General features: G+C 35.8%; 1 protein-coding gene across 1 annotated transcript in view; it reads right to left on the reverse strand.

The window, feature by feature from the left end:
* Nucleotides 1-23,605, reverse strand: part of IRAK1BP1 (interleukin 1 receptor associated kinase 1 binding protein 1) — a 34,103-nt gene that overhangs the window by 5,574 nt on the left and 4,924 nt on the right. The window contains exon 2 of the mRNA XM_082474277.1: nt 11,948-12,013. Within this exon, the coding sequence (XP_082330403.1) occupies nt 11,948-12,013 (66 nt within the window). The remainder of the gene's footprint in view (nt 1-11,947; nt 12,014-23,605) is intronic.

Genomic DNA, 23,605 nt, shown 5'->3' on the forward strand with positions numbered 1-23,605 from the left:
CTGTTTATATTTTCTATTTGTTCCTGGTTCAGTCTTGGGAGATTGTGCCTTTCTAAGAGTTTGTACATTTCTTCTAGGTTGTCCATTTTATTGGCATATAGTTGTTCATAGTAGTCTCTTAAGATCCTTTGTATTTCTGTGGTGTCAGTTGTTAAGTTCTTTTTCATTTCTGATTTTATTGATTTGGGCCCTCTCCTTTCTTTTCTTGATGAGCGTGACTAAAGGTTTATCAATTTTGTTTATTTTTTCAAAGAACCAGCTTTTAGTTTCATTGATCTTTTCTGTTGTTTTCTTTGTTTCTATTCATTTATTCCTGCTCTGATCTTTATGATTTCTTTCCTTCTACTAACTTTGGGTTTTGTTTGTTCTTTTGCTTTAGGTGTAAGGTTAGGTTGTTTACTTGAGAGTTTTCTTGTTTACTGAGGTAAGCTTGTATTGCTGTAAATTTCCCTCTTAGAACTGCTTTTGCTGTGTCCCATAAGTTTTGGATTGTCATGTTTTCATTTTCATTTGTCTCTAGGTATATGTTGACTTCCTCTTTGATTTCTTCGGTGATCCACTGCTTGTTTAGTAGCATATTGTTTAGCCTCCACGTTTGTGTTTTTTTGCAGTTTTTCTAAATAGTTGAGTTCTAGTCATATAGCATTGTGGTCAGAAAAGATGACTGATACAATTTCAATTTTCTTAAATTTACTGAGACTTGTTTTGTGGCCTAGCATGTGATTTATCCTGGAGAATGTGCACATGGAACCATGTGCACTTGAAAAGAATGTGTATTTTGCTGCTTTCTGCTGGAATGCTCTGTATATATCAATTAAGTCCATTTGGACTAATGTGTTAGAGAAGATATAACAATTGTAAATATATATGCACTCAACATAGGAGTACCTATATATATAAGGCAAATACTAACAGACATAAAAGGAGAAATCAATGGTAACACAATAATTGTAGGGGACTTTAAAATTCCACTTACATCAATGGATAGATCATCCAGACTGAAAATGAATAAGGAAACACAGGCCTTAAATAACACATTGATCTGTTTTTTTAAAACTTTATTTTTTTAGAGAAGTTTTAGGCACACAGCAAAATTGACAGGAAGGAACAGATGTTTTCCATATATACCCTTCTACCCCCCACACACATAGTCCCCCCTCACCATAATCAACATTCCCCACCAGAGTGGTACATTTGTTACAATATGTGTACCTACTGGGTTGACCAAAAAGTTCTTTCAGGTTTTTCCATAACACCTTTGGCCAACCCAATACACTGACACAGCATAATGACCAGAAGTCCATAGTTTACATTAGAGTTCATTCTTGGTGTTTTATATTCACTGGGTTTGTACAAATGTATGCTGACATGCATCTATCATTATAGTTTCATACAGAATACTCTCACTGCCCTAAAATTCCTCTGTGCACCCCCTATTCATCCCACCCTCCCCCTAACTGCTGGCAACCATTGATCCTTTTACTGTCTCTATAGTTTTGCTTCTCCCAAAATGTCATATAGTTGGAATCATACAGTTTGTAGCCTTTTCTGATTGTCTTAGTAATAGGCATTTAAGGTTCATACCTATTTTCATGGCTTGAGAGCTTATTTCTTTTTAGGGCTGAATAATATTCCATTTTCTGGATGTACCACAGTTTATGTATCCATTCTCCTACTGAAGGACATCTTTGTTGCTTCCAAATTTTGCAATTATAAATAAAGCTGCTATAAATATCCATGTGCACGTTTCTATGTGAGCATACATTTTCACCTCCTTTGGGTACATACTAAGGAGCATGATTGCTGCATCATATGGTAGGAATATGTTTAGTTTTATAGGAAACTTTGTCTCCCAAAATGACTGCACCGTTTTGCATTCCCACCAGGAATGAGTGAGAGCTCCTCTTGTTCCACAACCTCGTCAGCATTTGGTGTTGTCAGCATTCCAGATTTTGGCCATTCTAATAAGTGTGCAGTGACATTTCATTTTTGTTTTAATTTGCATCTGCCTAATAACATATGATGTGGATCATCTTTTCATATGCTTACTTACCATCTATATATCTTTTTTAGCGAGGCATCTGTTAAGGTCTTTGGCTTATTTTTAATTTTTTTTTTTCTCTTACTGTTGAGGTTTAAGAGTTCTTTGTGTATTTTAGATAGCAGTCCTTTAAAATAAGTGTGTTCTGCAAATATTTTCTCTGGGTCTGTGACTTTCTTATTATTCTCCTGACATTGTCTTTCACAGAGCAGAAGTTTTTAACTGTAATGAAGTCCAGCTTACCAATTATTTCTTTCATGGATCAATGCCTTTGGTGTTGTATCTACAAAGTCATTGTGATACTCAAGGCCATCTAGGTTTTCTCATATGTTTATAGCTTTGTGTTTTACCTTGAGGTCTATGATACATTCTGAGTTAACTTTTTGAAGGGTGCAAGGTCTGTATCTAGATACTTTTTTTTTTGTATGTGGATGTCTAGTTGTTCCAGCACCAATTGTTGAAAAGATGATTGTGCCCCATTGTACTGCCTTTGCTCCTTTCTCAAAAATCAGTTGATTATACAGGAGTCTATTTCTTGGCTCTCTATTCTGTTCCACTGATCTATTTGTCTATTCTTCAAACGCTACTACACTATCTTGATTTTTGAAGCCTTTTAGTAAGCCTTGAAGTCAGGGAATGTCATTTCTCCAACTTTGTTCTTCTTCTTCAATACTGTATTGGCTATTCTGGTTCTTTTGCGTCTCCATATAAACTTGAATCATTTTTTTTTTCAATATCCCCAAAATAACTTACTGGGAGTTTGGTTGGGACTGCATCAAATCTATAGATATAGTTCAGAAGAACTGACATCCTGACCATATTGAGTCTTTCTATCCATGAACATGGAATATCTCTCCATTTATTTGGCTCTTCTTTGATCTAATTCATCAGAGTGTCAAAGTTTTCCTCATATAGATCTTGTACATATATGTTGTTAGATATACACCCAAGTATTTCATGTTTTGGGGTGCTATGGAAAATTGTTTTTAATTTCAAATTCTACTTGTTTGTTGCTGGTATGTAGGAAATAATATTTTGTTGAAGATTTTTGCCTCTATATTCATGAGAGATTGGTCTGTAGTTTTCTTATCTTGTAATGTACTTCCATAGGATTTGTAGTGATGTCTCCTTTTTCAGTTCTGATATTAGTAATTTGTTCTTTCTCTTTTTTTCCCCCCCTTTAGTTTGGCCAGAAGCTTATCAATCTTATTGATCTTTTCAGAGAACTAGCTTTTGGTTTCACTAATTTTCTCTATTGATTTCCTGTTTTCAGTTTCACTGATTTCTGCTCTAATTCTTATTATTTTTCTTCTGCTTACTTTGGACTTGATTTGCTCTTCTTTTTCTAGTTTCCTAAGGTGGAAACATTAGCTTATTTATTTTAGATTTTTCCTCTTTTTACTATATGCATTCAATGCTAAAATTTCTCTCTAAGCTGTTTTCACTGTATCTCACACATTTTGATAAACTGTATTTTGATTTTCATTTAGTTCTAAATATTTTAAAATTTCTCTTGAGATTTCTTCATTGACCCATGTATTTAGAAGTGTGTTGTTTAATCTCCATGTATTTTGGGATTTTCCAGTTACGTTTCTGTTATTGATTTCTAGGTTAATGCCACTGTGGTCAGAGAGCAGACATTATATGATCTATCCTTTTAAATTTGTTAAGGTATAAGTTTTGGCCTAAAATGTATTTTTTTGGCGGGGGGCGGGGGAGTAAAGGTTTACTGCAGGGCCAAGCAATGAGAATGGGTGGCTTGTGCTCAAAAGACCCAAACGCCAAATGTGTTCTATCTTGGTGAATGCTCCATGAGAGCTTGAGAAGAAGAATACTGTTTTTGGAGGAAGTAATTTATAGATGTCCATTCTATCCAGTGAATTGATGGCACTGTTAAGTTCAACTAGGTCCTTACTGATTTTATGCCTGCTGAATCTGTCCCTTCTTGATAAAGGGAGTTGGAGACTCCAACTATGAGAGTGGACTCATCTATTTCTCCTAGCAGTTCTATTAGTTTTTGCCTCATGTAGTTGGGAAATGCACGTTAAGGATTTTTTTTTTTGTGTGGCTGTGCCACCACGCAGCATGTGGGATCTTAGTTCCCCAACCAGGGATCAAACCCATGCCCCCTGCACTGGAAGTGCAGAGTCTTAACCACAGGACTGCCAGCGAAGTCCCCAAGGATTGTTATGGCTCTGGGAAAATTGCCCCTGTATCATTACATAATGCCCTTCTGTATCCCTGATAACTCCTTGTTATGAAGTCTGCTGTGTCTGAAATTACAATAATGACTCTTGCTTTCTTTTGATTAGTGTTAGCATGATTAATTTTTCTCCATGGATTTACTTTTAAGCTATATATGTCTTTATATTTAAAATGGATTTCTCATAGATAACATATAGTTGGGTAGTGTTTTTTGATGCACTTTGACAATCTCTGTCTTTTTTTTTTTTTTTTTTTTTTTTGTTTTTTTTTTTAATAAAATGAAAAGTTTTTATTACATTAAAATGTTAAATAGCCTGTTAAAGTGCTTTTAGAATAAAATCACACAACTATGTAAAACAGATTAAAAATATCAAAAATTGGAAGGGAATGACAACAAAATATCAATAGTGACTGTATTTAGGTGAGGAAAATGGAATGATTCTCTTCTTTTCTTTCTACTTGTCTTATATTCCAAATGGAAAAGTTAGAATTTGTCCTACACATGTAATAAATACTTTTAAAAAATTAAAATGCTACAGAATTTTCTGAGCCTTTCTGGAGATGATTCTATGATAGTTTTTTCAATTATTTTCTTTAGGATTGGTTTATTTAGATTTTTCTACTTCTTTTTTTTTTTTTTTTAGTTGTTTTGTTTGTTTTTTTATACTGCAGGTTCTTATTAGGCATCAATTTTATACATATCAGTGTATACATGTCAATCCCAATCGCCCAATTCAGCACACCACCATCCCCACCTCACCGCAGTTTTCCCCCCTTGGTGTCCATATGTCCATTCTCTACATCTGTGTCTCAACTTCTGCCCTGCAAACTGGCTCATCTGTACCATTTTTCTAGGTTCCACATACATGCATTAATATATGATATTTGTTTTTCTCTTTCTGACTTACTTCACTCTGTATGACAGTCTCTAGATCCATCCACGTCTCAACAAATGACTCAATTTCGTTCCTTTTTATGGCTGAGTAATATTCCAGACAATCTCTGTCTTTTAATTGCTGCGTTTAGACCACTGATGTTCAAAGCATTACTGATATAGTTGGATTAATATCCACCATATTCTTTACTGTTTATTTGTTGCCCTGTTCCTTTTTCTAAGTTCTGTCTTCTGCCTTTTGTGATTTAAAAAAAATTTCATTTATTTATTTATTTATTTATTTTGGCTGTGTTGGGTCTTCGTTGCTGTGCGTGGGCTTTCTCTAGTTGCTGCAAGCGGGGGCTACTCTTTGTTGCGGTGCGCGGGCTTCTCATTGCGGTGGCTTCTCCTGTTGCGGAGCACAGGCTCTAGGTGCCTGGCTTTCAGTAGTTATGGCACACGGGCTCAGTAGATGTGGCTCGTGGGCTCTAGAGCACAGGCTCAGTAGCTGTGGCACACAGGCTTAGTTGCTCCGCAGCATGTGGGATCTTCCCGGATCAGGGCTCGAACCCATTTCCCCTGCACTGGCAAGTGGATTCTTAACCACTGCGCCACCAGGGAAGCCCTTGTGATTTTAACTGAGCATTTCATGATTCCCTTTTTTCTCCTTTCTCAGCATATCAGTTATATATTTTTAAGCTTTTTTTAGTGGTTTCTCTAAAGTATGCAATACATATTTACAGCTAATCCAAGTCTACTTTTAAATAACACTATACCACTTTATGGGTTGTGTGAGTACCTTATAATAACAAAATAATCCTAATTCCTCCATCTCATCGCTTGTATCATTACTGTCATTCATTTCACTTATATATCAGCATACATAAGTATATATATAAGAAACATGCATAAGCATACAAAATTGAATATATTGTTGCTATTACTTTAAACAAACTGTTATTCACTAGATTGATTAAGAATAAGAAAAATATCTATAACGCAGGGAACTCTGCTCCATATTATGTAACAACCTAAATGGGAAAAGAATTTGAAAAAGAAGAGATACATGTATATGTATAACTGAATCACTTTGCTGTACGCCTGAAACTAATGCAACATTGTTAATTAACTGTAAGAAGTTAAGAAAAAGAATAAGAAAAATAAAAGTATTTACCTTCACTTACTCCTTTTTTGATGTTCTTCTTTTCTTTACGTAGATCCAGGTTTCTGATCTATATTATTTTCCTTCTTTCTAAAGAACTTCTTCTAACAGTTGTTGCAAGGCAGCCCTAATGGTAACAAATTCCCTCAATTTTTGGACTTCCCTGCTGGCCTAGTGGTTAGGAGTCCGGGCTTTCACTGCAGTGGCCTTCGTTCAATCCCTGGTTGGGAAAGATGCTGCAAATCGCATGGTGTGGCCAGAAAACAAAAAACAAAAAACACCCCCACCCCCCAAAAAAACAGTCTTAGTCAAATTCCCTCAATTTTTGTCTGAGAAAGTCTTTATTTCTCCTTCAATTTTGAAGGATACAGTGTAGAGAACTCTAGGTTGGGTTTTTTTTTTTCTCTCAACACTTTAAGTGTTTAACTTTTCTTGTATGGTTTCAGAGGAAAAGTCAGATATAATTCTTAGTTTTCTTCCTCTAGAGGTAAGGTGTTTTTTCCTCTGGCTTCTTTCACGTTTTCTTCTTTATCTTTGATTTTTTGTAGTTTGAAAATAATATGCTCACCAGTAGGGGTCTTTTTGGGCATTTATTGGGGAAATTCTCTGTCATTATTGCTTCAAATATTTCTTCTGTTCCTTTCTCTCTTCTCCTTCTGGTACTCTCATTATGTGTATGTTATACCTTCTATAGTTGTCCCATAGTCCTTGGATATTCTGGGGGTTTTTTTCCCCCCAGTTTTTGTTCTCTTTGCTTTTCAGTTTTTGAGGTTTCTATTGAGATACCCTCCAGCCTAGAGATTCTTTCCTCTACTGCATCCAGTCTACTAAAAAGCCCATCAGAAGCATTCTTCAGTCTTCATTTCTTTGATCTCTAGTATTTGTTTTTGGGTCTTAGGATTTCAATCTCTCTGCTTATGTTGCCCATCTGTTCTTGCACGGTGTCTACTTATCCATCAGAGCTCTTAGCACATTAATCATATTTGTTTTAAATTCTCAGTCTGATAGTTCCAACATCCCTACCATCTCTAGTTCTGATGCTTGCACTGTCTCATCAAACTGCATTTTTTGCCTTTTGGTGTGCCTTGTAATTTGTTCCTTGATAACTGGACATGATATATTGAGTAAAAGGAACTGCTGTAAACAAGTCTTTAGTAATGTGGTGGTAAGATATAGGGAGAGGGAAGGTGTTCTGCTGTCTTATGATTCTCAGTTTTTTAGTGAGCCAGTGCCTCCAGACTGTGAGCTTCACAAGTATTTCTGAGTTGTTGTTGTTGTTGTTGTTTTCTCCTCCTCTTTAGGTGGAAGAAGATGGCTAGAGTGGATTGGATTTCGGTATTTCCCTTCCCTCTGGTTAGTTAGGCTCTGGTAATATACCAGCAGGTTAGGGTCTGCTTAACTAGTTTCTCCTGAGGACAGACTTTCTTAAGAAGAACAGAGTTCTCTGGCATATTTAAAAATGGTTCCTTTCCCCCTCTCTCTGGCAGACTCACTAGGGAAGTTTTCCCTCATATTCACAGTGAGAACCTAGTCGAGCACGTGGAGGTAAATCTCACAAAACTGTGGGTCCCCCTCTATGACTGGATCCTCTAGAGTTTTAATTCTCAGAGTTGTCCACACTGAGCCTCCAGGAATTTGTCAATTATAGTTCAGATTTCCCTGCCCGGGCACCGTTTCTGGAGGTGGTTTCTGTTGTCTCTGCTCTGGTAAGCTGTGACTCACTGTGTTTGTCTGTCTGTCTCTCCAGTTTTGGGGGTAGCAGTGTGCCCTGTATGTGCACCTCTCTTATGGATCGTAGAAGAGTTGTTGATATTTCAGTTTTTTTTCAGCTTTTTACTTGTTAGGATGCAGTGGTGACTTCTAAGCTCCTAACACGTAGACTAAGAAACTGAAAGTCTGCCATTACTTTTAACCAGTTGGTGCCTTCATATTTAAAGTACATTTGTCCTATGTAGCAGCTTCCCATTAGCCATCCATTTTACATTTGGTAGCGTATATATGTTAATGCTACTCTCTCACTTCATTGCTGCATAGCACAGGGAGATCAGCTCGGTGCTCTGTGACCACCTAGAGGGGTGGGATAGGGAGGATGGGAGGGAGACGCAAGATGGAGGAGATATGGGGATATATGTATATGTATAGCTCATTCACTGTGTTATACAGCAGAAACTAACACACCATTGTAAAGCAATTATACTCCAATAAAGATATAAAAAAATAAATTCTATTAATAAAAGAAAAAAAATAAAGTACATTTGTTGCAAGCAGCTTACAGGTGAGGTGTGTTTTTTTATACAATCTGAAATATAAGCCTTCTAATGGAGGTATTTAGAATATTTATATTTAATGTGATTATTGATATGGTTACATTTAAACCTCTGATCTTGCTATACTATTTGTCTCATATTTTCTTTTCTCCCCCCTCCCCATTTTCTGCCGTTTTTTGGGGGGATTGAGTATATTTTTATCATTCTATTTGATATCCTTCATTGGCTTCTTTGCTATAACTCTTGTTGTTGTTGTTAATTTAGTGTCTGCTTTAGAGTTTATAGTATATACATGTTTAATTTATCACAATCTACCTTCAGGAGATATGCCATTTCATATATAAGAAACCTACAATATTATACTTCTGTTTCTCCCTTCTTGACCTTCATGCTATTGCTGTTGTATGTTTTACTTTTACATATGTTAGAATTCCTAAAGTTCGTCGTTATCATTTTTGTTTAAACAATTATCTTTTATATAGATGTAGAGATATAGAGAAGATATAAGAAAAATATCATATCTACCTGTGTAGTTACCATTTTCAGTGCTCTTCATTCCTTTGTGTAGATTCCTATTCCTTTTTAGTACCATTTCATTCCACCTACCCAATTTCATTTAGCATTTCTTGTATTGCAAGTCTACAGGTAATGAATTCTTTCAGCTTTCTGAAAAAGTCTATAGTTGGCCTTTAATTTTGAGCAGTATTTTTGCTGAACATAGGGTGATAATAACAAACTATAAGATAGGAGAAATATGATTTAAAAGCCCCAAGTGAGAAAGACACTTTTTTAGTTGTAATCATTGTTTATGACTGTAAGCTCAACAGAAGGGAACAATGTGATGCAAGTGCCAAAATGTTCAGGCGTATATGTGTTATTAGAAATAAACATTCCAGAATAAGGAAGATAATCATCTTTCTCTAATATGGAATCACAATTAGGACACTATAGTTGTAGATGCTTTAGGAGGAAATTGGTTAACAAAAGAGAGAGCTTGTCGTATAAGAAATGACCAAAGAAACTGGGGATTCCTACACTTGGAGAAGAAAAAAGTAGCATTAATATGATACTGAACCTCAAGTATATACTTCTAGGAAGAAATATTTGTTTTGTCCTTGGAGAGGTACACAATTAAAATGGATAAGTACTAGTAAGCCAATTCTTGGTTTAATGTTAGAAAATTTTATATGGATTAGATGTCTGAAAATGGAATTGGCCTTTTATATTCATACCTATCTATGTATAAAATATTTCACAACAAAGATGAAGAGTTAAAAAAAAATTAGATGAGATAACGTATGGAAAACACCTGACACATGGAACCGTGCAAAGAAAAGGAGGGGGAAAACTGGTTATACTACTTTTTCTATTTAATAGACTTTTATTGAATGCCTACTATATCCCAGGTTTTTAAAATCCCTCCAACACTGAAATTGTTAACAGGAAAACAACATGAGAAGTGGAAAGAGTAGAGATATAAGAATTGCAAAGTCAACGTTTTACTCCAACCCCAAACATACAAACACCCACCCACCTTTAAAGAACTCACTTAGATAATTTCTAACTTTCAATATCTTTAAAATAAGCTGAAGCAGCAGGGTAGGCAGGAGGTTAGAAAAAGAATCTCTGAAGTGCCCTTCAGGATGAAAATTTCAGATATTATGTGAAAAGTAATGTTCTACCATCTAATCTTAGTCTGTATATTTAACTATCTGTGAGAATATTGGTATACATCAGATATTAGGTTTTGGTGTTCACTATAGCCATAGCCATAAAGCCAAACATTGTTCTTTATGCACAGGTTGTCATACTTTATACCTCATGACCCTACCATCCTGGTCTCTGCTGATGCTGACTTAAGGGCAATCATGTATTAGACTACACTATATAAGAGTTCTGGCTACTGGGGAGCCCTATACAAAATATAATCAGATTCTCTCTTAAGAAATTCAAATACAAGACATTAAAAAGGTAAGTACAGCAAAAGGACGAGGAGCAGAGTTTAGCCAAGTCCTCACTTAGCCATGTCTTACAACAAAATAAGCAGCTCTAAAGCACACTCTGTACCTGGTGGGTCAGTCCCTAGAATAAATCAGTCTGAAAAACTTTCCAGTTTTCCATGAAGCCTGGCTGAATGTTTGCTGGGACTGTTCCTTTTCCTCCTAGTGTACTTACTAGTGTACCCTCACAACAAACCCCATTAACTAAGATAACCAGAGCCCATCTGTGTTCACTACAACCTGAAGTCCAAACAGGTAATAACTACTGGAGGAGCGCTAGAACAACTCCCAGTCTTTGACTGCCATAATATGGAATCTTACCAGACCACTCTTCATCCTGTTTTGAAAGGTATGTTTTGGTCCCCACTACTACAGAATAACATTTGCCAAATGGATCCCTAAAATCATCATAAGATAGTTAAATTTTAAGTGAAGAAATTATAAATTTATTAAAGTAAGTATAGGGACAACAGTGTGTTGTGGAAATTACCATCTCAAGAGGTAAGAAGCCAGGATCCTAATTTCCATTCTAATTCTCGTAATATGATCTTTGAAAAATCTGAGCCTAAGCTATCTAAGCCTAAGGTCACACCCTTAAAATTAGAAAAAATAATATATTATCTGCCTGAAGGTAGGACTAGGTGATTTCTTGAGGTATTTTCCGCCTCTAATGGCAAAGATTCTCTGATTAGATAAACAATATTCTGTTCTAATCTCATTCTTGCTTGTTTTCAGGCAAGGAGGCAGCCTGACTGCCCCAAAATACCCCAAGATGTTTGGAACCAGGAAGAGAGAGCAGTCTTGTAACCTAGCCGCAAGTACATATAACATACTCTGATTTCATAAAATCCTGATCATAAAATCTTTAAACATAAGTAAAAAGCTCGACAGTTTTAGGAACTAAATGTTTTCATTAATTGAGTGTCCAAAAATATTTTGTTCTTTTTAATTTGTGCAAAGGTTGAGTAGTTTTTATTTTTAAATAAACCTGAACACAAAACAATAAAATTGCATTGTGAAACAAAAGAATGTTGAAAAGTCTTTCAATCCTTTATTCTATGACTATTAATTTGCTATTTATCTGAGGAGAAGAAATTTTTCTCCTGTAGTGTTTCCTGCTCACTAGATGATAACATTACTAAAATTTTATTCAGGTGGCAATTATGCTACTTCCCTCTGCTATTTTTATTCCATTTCAAAACAACTTCTCTTAAATCTCATTAAATTTATTTTAAAAGCTCACCCAGATATGTAATACCAGAAATGATTGAGAAAAATAATCTTTTATCAATACCATGAGAAGCATTTCTCGTATACACTGAGTTTCAAGAATAAAATTAAATGCAAACTGTCCCCACAAAGTCATGCTGTTTCCAATTATTTAAGATAAGTACATACCTCTGCTTCCATGTGATAAGCATTTTCTACCCTTTGAAAATCCTTTGTCACAGTTACATTTTCTGACTGAAACAGAAAGTACAAGAGTATGATTACTAAATGTTTGGTTACTAAATGCAATTACTCTAAAACATAAAGCATAAACCAAATATAAACCAGTATGACAAAATATGCAGAAAGAACTGGTTTGCCTGGTGTTTTAAAACTTTCCTAAAAGTAACATAAAATAAATTCAGAAACTTACACATATTTGCTGAAATTTCATCATAATTGTCACTACACCTGTAGTCATTTTTACATTAGCTAGTACAAAAACTATGAACTTAGGGTGGTGTATACATATATATATGAAGAATTATTTGTACATAAAGCATTCTGAGTGTTGTAGGAATGTCAGAGTTTTAAAAATGTTTAATTTACAAATAATACAAATTTACTGAACGTATAGTATACAACTTGGGGCAAGTTACTCAACTTTTTTGAGATTTAGTTTCCATCCACATTTATAAAATTAGGTTACACTACATGTGAGGTAGGAGGTAGACTGGCCCCAGGCTGAGCAAGCTGGAGTGTGTCAGACTGAGCAATTGGAGCTTGTCTCCCTACCACACCCTGGCCCCCGACGACATTTCAAGGAAAAAGATAACAGCAGGAGCAGAGAGGAACTAAGCTCTGCTGCAGTAAAAAGATAAGATGACCACGTCTTTCATTCTTCAGGTCAAGGAGACCTCCCCAACTGCACATGTACAGAAAAGTTCCTAGGGGATCAAAAAGGGAGGGGGCGCTAACGCATAACATATTCTGCCAGTCTCCTAGATACCCTCACACTGGAATCCATCTTGGCCAAAAGATGCGCATGCACATTAGACAGGACCCTGAGTCAGATCGGATATGGGGAACAAGCAAGATGACTGGCCAGAGGAAAACAAAGACCCGGAAGATGGCCCCTACATAAGGAATTTAAACCACTCCTTTAGCGCTCTTTATTAGTGAAGATGCCCACACTCTTCTCTGAGTGTGTAGCTCTGCTTTGCTTCTGTCCTAAATAAACTGCTTTTCTTTGTGCTCTACCACATGTACTGTGCTTCTAATAAACTGTGTCTGCTTTACAACCTTCGTCTCTGTAAAATTCGTTTTTCAAAGAGGTCAAGAGCCAGGGCTCTGCTTCTAGCCACTAGCCCCTGGTGGTCTAGTGGTTAAGATTCCTGGTTTTCACCCAGGCAGCCCAGGTTCGATTCCCAGGCAAGAAATTAAGATCTTGCTTCAAGCTGCCACTCACTGCTGTTACCCCAAGATCACATGGGACTGTTTTGAGGATTTAATGAAAAGTTGTAAATAAAATGCTTGACATAGAAGGCACTCAGCAAACACAGATGCTATACCATTATGATATAAATATTTCCTGAAATACTGGACCCAAGCCAGTCTGTTCTTAGAAAAGTAATATTAATGCTTTTTGATTCTCTGGGTAAGTATAGGTTATATAATTCTGATTAAAAAGTTAAATTTCTTATTTACATTTCAAAAGGGTTTTAAAATTTAGCGAAATGAACTCTTGACCTACTCCCATCCTTGGGGATAGACAGAACTTATATTTTATAAATTTTTGTATCTTTAAAAATATATGCTAAATAAAGAATATTATGCCCAATAATGATTTAATTATAAGTTATTTGGTAAGGGATTTAGCTGCACCTGAATTTTAAGATATATACTAATTTCAAGCCATTACATGACCTAGAAAATTCTAAAAAGCTTTAACCTGAAAATCTGAACTTAAGTTCTAATTATAGCTCTGATGTCTGTTACCATGAAAATATTCATTTTTTATGATGAACATAATATTTACTCATTGTAGAAAAATTACAATATGGATATAGATAAAATAAACCAGTACTGTATACATTGCTTGAAGTTGAAAACATGAAACTTGAAACACAAAGCATTTTTGTCATTTAATATTCTCTTATGACATGTAAACATATCTTCTATTTTCTTGGATGTCTTTTTTTCATTTTTTTCCCCCACTTTACTTGATAAATACATATAAAACTTCTGATTAAAAAATTATTAGAGAAATTATTTTAGGAAAGGTAGCTGAAAAGAAAGTATCTTTTACTGTTGCACTTAACAATGTTATTGCTTTTATAAAAATAATATATGCTAATTAATGAATATCTAATACTAGAGAAAAGAACAAAGTAATAAGTCTCTAAACCCATTACTATTAAAATTTCAGTAAACATTTTAAGTCATCTATCAATGCATATAAACATATCTATGTATAGTCTATCTATGTATAGACTTTTCCATAAATGAAATTATACTCTACATGCTGTTCTGTAACCTTTTAATAACTTTTATTTTAGAAAAAATTAAAATCTACAGAAAAGTTGCTAAGATAGTATAGAGTTCTATATACCTCAGTTTCAGATTTCTCTGATGTTATTATCTTTTATTACCATCTGTCAAACTAAAAAACCATCATTGGTATATAACCATTAACTAAACTCCAAACTTTACTTGCATTTCACCAATTTTTCTATTAATGTTCTTTTACTATTTCAGAATCCAATCCGTGATACCACATTGCATTAATTCATCATGTCTCCTTAGCCTCCTCTAATCTAAGAGAATTTCTCAGTCTTCTCTTGTTTTCATAACCTTGAAAGTTTTGGTCAGGTATTTTGCAGGATGTCCCTCAATTTGGGTTTGTTTGGTAGCTCTTCCTCATGGTCAGACCACGGTTATAGGTTTTAGGAAAGAATATCACAGAGGTGAAGTGCCCTTCTCATTGCAACATATCAGGGGGGTACATGATATCCATGTGACATTACTCATGATGTTAACCTTGATCACTTGGTTAAGGTAATGTCTGACAGGGTCCTTTACTGTAAAGTTACTATTTTTCCCTTTCCATGCTTTATTCATAGAAGGCAAGTCACTAAGTCTAGCCCATATTCACTCAATAAATACTACATTATTTATTTTGCTGCTCAAATTGGTCTAGCTTTGGCTATTGAGATTTCTTTCAGGTTGGATCTTATATCCCTGTGACATCCATCCATCCTTTTATTTTTTGTGCACTTCCTGACTTTCTGGTGCAAGATGCTATAGGCTCATGTTGTGGTTTCCCTGCCCAGCCCTAGAATCAGCCACTTCACTAAGAAGCTTACCATCTTTTCTTTGAGATTGCTATTTAGAACCAAGACCTGGGTGTTAAGACTGCTCACCACTACACAAGTGTCATTCTGTGTAGGCCCTCTCAGTGGACAGAGTTTGATAATACATTTATGTGTACACACTCACATATACACATGTATCTACAATTGTTTCTGTATCTATCCATCTGCACATATTCTAAGCTAAACATGAGTTCATCTTGATGTTTCCAACTCTCATTAAGAACCACAGAGTTCATTCTAACCTTCCTTTCTTATCTGTAACTTCCCTCTACAATAGTGAGAAACCTGGCTCCCATTACCCACCAACCACTTACTATTTTTCAAGCCTACTATACATATAAAGCAGTTTCAGAACTGTTAACCAGCATCCCCCTGGAAAACAAATTTACTAACTAGAGGATAGTATTTACGTATCTTTCATCTTTATCCTTAGTTTCTAGTAAAACATAATTTTCCAGACTTACTTAGGATACTCCTCTCACCTCCCACCCCCATGTTCAGTGCAGTTATTTCACTCATTTGTAATAAAGTTAGGTTCATCTGTCACAGTCTGGATTTTGTCCTGGAATTGATCTTTTTTTGATGTCTTTTTTTTTTTCAATTTGCATACATTAATGTTCACTCTTTGTGATTTACAGTTTTATGGGTTTTGACAAATGTATTCACCACCCCAGAACCACAAAGAATAGTTCTTTCCCTTGAAAAGTTCCTCTGTGCATCTCCTTTATAGTCAACAACTTTGCCATCCAACAACCCCTGTCCACTGATTTATGTCCCTATAGTTTTCCCTTTTCCAGAATGTCACATGAATGGATCATAAAATATAAACCTTTTGGATCTGGCTTCTTTCACTTATAATATCTAAGATTTGCCCATGTTATTCTGTCAATCAATAGCCTGTACCTCTTTATTGCTGAAAAATTTTCCAATGCATGGATGTAACAGTTATCCATTCCCCTGTTGAAGTCATCTTGGTTGCTTCCAAGTTCTAAAGTTTTAGTTTTAGCAATTTATGAATAAAGCCGCTATAAACTGCTTGTACAAATTTATATGTGAACATAAGTCTTTGATTCTCTTGTGGGTTAATGGTTCCTACGGTAAGTCTAAGTTTATAAGAAACTAAGACTGTCTTTCAAAGTGGCTGTACCATTTTGCAATCTCACCAGAAATGAATGAAAATTTCTGTTGTTCTACATCTTTGCCAGCATTTGCTATCATCAATGATATTGGATTTCAGTCATTCTAATCGGTGCATAGTACCATCTCATTGTGGTTTTAATTTGCATTTCTTTAATGACAAACGATGTGGAGGATCTTTTCATGTGTTTACTTGCCATCTGTATATATTCTTTGGTGAAGTATATGTTCAGATATTTTGTGCTTTTTAATTGAGCTACTTGTTTTTTTATTATTGAATTGAGTTCTTTATATATTCTTGATGCAAGTCCTTTATCAGATATGTAATTTACAAATTATTTTCTCCCAGTCTGTAGAATGTCTTTTTTAAGACTTTATTTTTTTGGCGCAGTTTTAGGTTCACAGCAAAATTAGGTGGAGAGTATAGAGATTTCTCATACGCCCCCTGCCCCCCACATGCACAGCCTCCCCATTATCAACATCCCCACCAGAGTGGCGCATTGGTCACAACTGATGAATCTACATTGACACAACATGATCACCCAAAGTCCATAGTTTACATTAGGGTTCACTCTTGGTGGTGTATATTCTGTGGGTTTGGACAAATGTATCATAATATGTATCCACCACTATTGTAGCAAACAGAGTATTTTCAACACCCTAAAAATTCTCTGTGCTCTGACTCTTTATTCTTCCCTTTCTGCCAAACCCTGATCTTTTTAATGTCTCTATAGTTTGCCTTTTGTAGACATGACATACAGTTGAAACATTACCATATGTAGCCTTTTCAGATTGGCTTCTTTCACTCAGTAACATCCATTTAAATTTTTCCCATGTCTTTTCATGGCTTGATACCTCATTTCATTTTGGCACTGAATAATACTCCATTGTCAGTTTATTTATCCAATCAGCTTCTGAAGGACATCTTTGTTGCTTCCAAGTTTTGGCAACTGGATTTTCTTTTCATTTTCTTAACAATTTCTTTCACAGAGCAAAAGTTTTTAATTTAGATAAAGTTCAATTTACATTTTTGTTAGTTTTTTCATGGATTGTGCTTTTGGTAATGTAACTAAAAAGTCATTTTCAAACCCAAGGTCACATAGATTTTCTCCTTTACTTTTTTCTTCTTTACGTTTTACATTTAGGCCTATGATCCATTTTGAACACATTTTTGTATAAGATGTGAAGTACTTGTTGAGGTTCACTTTTTGCATATGGACATTCAACTGTTACGGCACCATTTGTTGAAAAGACTCTCCTAACGCTACTGAATTGCATTTATACCCCTAGTGTTTTTCTCTCTGAGAAAGAAAAAATTCTTAGAAGCAACTTCGTTTAGTTTATCCCAGTGACTCTTAAAGCAAATGTGTGTAGTTTAAAAGCAATATATGTAAGACAGTTACCTTGCTTATAAATGTAGTAACATATTTAATAAACATTGAAATTCCAAATATTATAGGGAATGAGGAAATAAAAATTGCCTCTTGGTAATCAGACTGAGAAGTTCTAAGCAGAACATAAACAGTTTTCAACAGGACACAGACAGAACCAAAGTTTCTAACAGAAACTAACTGAACTGCAACAGCGAAAGTGATTAACATTCTTTCTCTGCTTGATTGCTGCCTTTACAGAAGCCAACTCTGTCCTAACTTTAATCCTCTGGGTTTCCTGTGAAACAAATGAATAAAATAGCCAATCACCAAACTGCCCCTTCTTCACTGATCCTTCCTTAGAACCACTCACAGCACAAGTCCAAAACCTATAAGAGGTCTCTCCTTACTCCCCCTTTTTGAAACACTCTTAAAGTCCTTTGAGATGCATTCTTGTTTGCTACATCATGCTAAATAAACCTAAATTTGTTTCACTATAGATATATTCCTGATGTGTTTAGCTGGTGGGATCCCACACAAAGCATGAGATTTTTTTGTTTATCTATAGGGCAGTTCAACTCAACCAGAGGGTGCTTTTGCTCCCCACAGGACATTTGCTGTGTCTGGAGATATACTTGATTGTCACAATGGGTTGGGAGAGTACATTGCTGTGATGCAGTGATTAGACAAGGTGAACAAGTATCCTTGTTTACCAGGAACTGAGGAGATTCCTGAGACATGGGGCTTTCAGTTGTAAAACTGGGACAGTCCCAGGTAAACTGGGATAAGTTGGTCACCTTATAGGTAGTGGCCAGGAATGCGGCTAAAATATTCTACAATGCACAGGACAGCCCCTCCCAACAAAGAATTATCTACTCCAAGATGTTAATAATAGTGCCGAGATTGGGAAATCCTGCCATACTGGTGATAAACTAAAAAATATTAAAATATACAAACCTAGTCCATTTAGTTTTCCCAAGTAAGCTACTGATATTTTATATTTAAATACAAAAGACAGAGTTTTAAAATACAAAATGGTCAATATAAGAATAACTATTTAAATCTATGAAAGAAGCAAGGTAACATTCTAAATAGCCATAAAAACCCCATGTTATTATAGGAATAAACTTAAAAAGGGTAAACAAAAGAAAACCATAAAAGTTTACAGAAAATAAGCTCGAATAAATGGACTAGGACAAATACTGTAAACTCAGCAATTCTCCTGAAATTAATATATAAACAATACAAAATATGAACAGATCTTTTATTTATAGAATAAAATGTAGAATTTTCCACTGTCTGGATTTCCTGATAATATCCCCATGGTGTCATTTGACATGTCCCTTGCAGACAGGAAACCTTTCCAGTAGAAGAGTAATGAGGGGAGAACTTGCCCTACAAGTGTTTTACAAAGATGTAATAATTTAATGTGGTACTAACACAACAAGGTGACCAAAAGAACTAAAATAATCTGAAATAAAGAATGTCTGAATACCACAAATATAATACCAGTAACATTTCAAAACAATAGGCACAACAAACAATATGGAATCCTCATGTCTACATTCTGCCCCTACTCTCTCTGAGCAGCAACTATGTGGTTCAAGGTAAGCCCTGACAGGTCTAAACCATTCAGGATTACACATCTAACTTGCCACAGAATTACGTTAAAAAATGGGCAGAAATCAAATCTAATCTAATTAGTGTATGGCATTTCTCTGGCCACAAAGACAAGTTGAGGTTGGCAGATATAAGGTGGGCCTGTATGCACACAAATGTGAAGAGCCAAGGGATACAAATGTGGGGTATCAATAGCATCTGCTGCATCCCCTACCTGAAACTCAATCACCTGCTGCCAAGACAATAAAGCAGCAACATGCTATAGTGGTTAAAGAGCGTGGGCTCTGAGGTCAAAGTTCTTGACTGGAGTCTAAACTCTACCACTTCCTACCTGTGTGATCTTGGTCAAGCTACCTGCTAATAATCACTCTGGTCCTGAGAGTTCTCATCTGTAAAACAGCCACTGAGATACCAGTCTCATATAGTAGGAGTGAATATCAAATGAGATAACATTTGTAAAAAGTCTAGCAATAGTAAGCAGTTTTTTATTATCAATAATATCCAACCCCTCAGTATGGCACACAAGGCCTTCCTCCATGCTCTGCCTACAGCTTTCTTCCTCAGTCTGATCTCTTAATTCCCCTCCATTTTCTCCAGGCACTCCTGTGTTCTAGCCATGCTGAACTGCATATAGTGCTCTGAACACATACACTTGCTGCATTCTAGTGTGGAACTGAAATGCTTTCCCTTCAGCCATTGTTTAAGACTTGATACAAGTGTCACTTCCACTATGAAATCTTTCTGGAATTTCTCAAGTAAAATGAGCATTATTTCCTTTCTTACTCTGCTGTACTGTATCATGTACATACTTTCATCACAACGCTACATATTAGTCTAGTCCTATAATGAGACTCCTTCAGCACAGTGCTAAGTTTTACTCATTCTCTATTCCTGGTGTCTAGCAACATGCCTGAGGCATCCATTACACATTTATCAAAAAATACAATTGTGAATAGGCAAACATTGGAGCTTACAGCTTATGGGGGGAACATACAAACCAGAAAACAAAATAATTACATGTTGTGTTAAATGCTATTTAAAAATGAAGTGATAGGGAATGCTTAATAAATGTTTTATGGTTGAATGGTAAATACTACTTAGAACTTTAAAACATTTTTCCATGAAAACAACACTAAAAATGAGGGTTATGCCTTCACATGTGAAACTATATATCACCATAAAACTATATGATCTACACGATTGTTGAACTAATAGTTTATTCATTTAGTGCTTCATTCATTTTTTTCTTTTATTCATTTAAAAACCATTTTCTAAGTACACATTATGTGATGTGTATGAAACATAATCCATCAATACAAAGCAAACAAGAGAAAAAATTGTCTGTGCTCTGGAGAGCTTTAGAATTTGGAGGAGAGACAAGGAAAGCAACAATTATAATATAGAGTGATACGTTTTATAAAAGGTGGGGAATGGAGTGTGGTATGGCAGGGACTACTGTTACGTTAGGAAAAAAGTGCTAAGGAGGTGAACTTGGGCTGGATTTTAAAGGAAAAAATGGGAGTCAGTTAGTTAACGAGGGGAGAGAGATGACAGGAAATGACAGAAAGTTAGGCTCCATCTATTAAGCAAAAGAATTTGGAATATGAGGGGCCCTTTAAGCAGGGGAGTGATGTTTATAAACCCAGATTTTAAAGTTTAAAATGAATAAAGACTTTGTGAAGACACATTATAATTCATCCTGAAAAGTAATATAAATGAATTTTTGCACATCTACTGAACAAATTATTTACATGACTGCTTTCCTCCATCAGCAGAGATAACTGGGAGATTAATGACCTTTGTATGTCTTGTCTTGAACACTAAGTTTAAATGTAATTATAAATTGGATGTAGTCATTTATTTGGTTTTACATATTAGAAGTTACAGCCATGTGAACTCAGTATACATTTTAAGTAAATAACTTAAGAATTAGTTATATTATTCAAACAGGCCTGTAGCACTGGCAGAAGTTTTTGTGAGAAAATATTTTTCTATATATTAATTCACTTTATTCACATAATTTATAATTAGCATTAGAATTCTTCTAAACTGTAAAATCATTTAGAGACAGCTTTTCAAAATGTCTTTTTAAATAACTCTATGTTTATAAATACAGTACAAATATATTTTCTCCCTAAAATAAAGACTTGTTTTTTCAGGGTGTGTCATTTCTAACAAAAGCACTTTTATGAACTCAATGTTGGGAGGGCATAAATCACAGCTCTGGCCTTTAGAGTCCTACTCTCTAAAATGAGCGAACTGAGACAGTGACCCATGCTGTGCTTTCTCATTCTCTTTCATTCTAATTATCTGGAGCCTAGGCTAGTTGGAAGAAACCTAGATTTTGGTTCCAGGAACACAGAAGTTCAAATACAGCCCTGGCTGAAGTTCAGAGCATTACTTAACCTCCTTAAATCTGGAAAGTGGGGATATTAAAACCGGCCTAACAGGGCTGTTGTGCTGATTAAATAAGGCTGGTTCATTTTTTTCTCCTTTTCTTAGAAGTAAGCTTAAAGCAAGATTTATTTAGCTATGTGTCTCACGGACATCTCTGGTAAGCAGAAATATTTCATATATGTGGCATCTACAATATACTGGCTTAATTTTCTCTTTAAGCTAAAACGAAAAAATTTGGAGAAATTTTTTGAGTCTTTATAAAACGAAAATGGGTGCAATTCCGCACCCCCTCCCAGGCCCCACATTACTGTTTGTGTAAAAATACCGAAGTATCAATTTATGCAAAGCTTTACCAGGGGAAAGACCTTCAGGATGGCGGACGAGTAAGACGTGGAGATCACCTTCCTCCCCACAAATACATCAGAAATACATCTACATGTGGAACAGCTCCTACAGAACACCTACTGAACGCTGGCAGAAGACCTCAGACTTCCCAAAAGGGTCTTGGTGCTCCAGTGGGGAGTCAGGCCTGTGTCTCTGAGGTGGGAGAGCCGAGTTCAGGACACTGGTCCACCAGAGACCTCCCAGCTCCACGTAATATCAAAGGACAAAAGCTCTCCCAGAAATCTCCATCTCAGTGCTAGGACCCAGCTCCACTCAACAACCAGCAAGCTACAGTGCTGGACACCCTATGCCAAACAACTAGCAAGACAGGAACACAACCCCACTCATTAGCAGAGAAGCTGCCTAAAATCATAATAAGGTCACAGAAACCCCAAAATACACCACTGGATGTGGTCCTGCCCACCAGAAAGACAAGATCCAGCCTCATCCACCAGAACACAGGCACCAGTCCCCTCAACCAGGAAGCCTTAGCCACCGGGGGCAGACAGCAAAAACAACGGGAACTACGAACTTGCAGCCTGAGAAAAGGAGACTCCAAACACAGTAAGCTGAGTAAAATCAGAAGACAGAGAAACACACAGCAGATGAAGGAGCAGGGTCAAAACACACCAGACCTAACAAATGAAGAGGAAATAGGCAGCTACCTGAAAAAGAATTCAGAATAATGATAGTAAAGATGATCCAAAATCTTGTAAACAGAATGGAGAATACAAGAAACATTTAACAAGGACCTATAAGAACTAAAGAGCAAACAAACAATGATGAACAACACAACAAACGAAATTAAAAATCCTCTACAAGGAATCAATAGCAGAATAACAGAGGCAGAAGAACAGATAAGTGACCTGGAAGATAAAATAGTGGAAATAACTACTGCAGAGCAGAATAAAGAAAAAACAATGAAAAGAACTGATAACAGTCTTTGAGACCTCTGGGACAACATTAAATGCACCAATATTGGAATTACAGGGGTCCCAGAAAAAGAACAGAAAAAGAAAGGGACTGAGAAAATATTTGAAGAGATCAGAGTTGAAAACTTCCCTAATATGGGAAAGGTAATAGTCAATCAAGTCCAGGAAGCACAGAGAGTCCCATACAGGATAAATCCAAGGAGAAACACACCAAGACACATATTAATCAAATTATCAAGAATTAAATACAAAGAAAAAATATTAAAAGCAGCAAGGGAAAAACAACAAATAACATACAAGGGAATCCCCATAAGGTTAACAGCTGATCTTTCAGCAGAAAATCTGCAAGCCAGAAGGGAGTGGCAGGACATATTTAAAGTGATGAAAGGGAAAAACCTAAAAGCAAGATTACTCTATCCAGCAAGGATCTCATTCAGATTCAGTGGAGAAATTAAAACCTTTACAGACAAGCAAAAGCTAAGGGAATTCAGCACCACCAAACCCGCTTTACAACAAATGCTAAAGGAACTTCTCTAGACAGGAAACACAAGAGAAGAAAAAGACCTACAAAATCGAACCCAAAACAATTAAGAAATGGTAATAGGAACATACATATCGATAACTACCTTAAAT

The sequence above is a fragment of the Balaenoptera physalus genome, assembly GCF_965194825.1.
Source record: "Balaenoptera physalus genome assembly, chromosome: 9".
Lineage (NCBI taxonomy): Eukaryota > Metazoa > Chordata > Mammalia > Artiodactyla > Balaenopteridae > Balaenoptera > Balaenoptera physalus.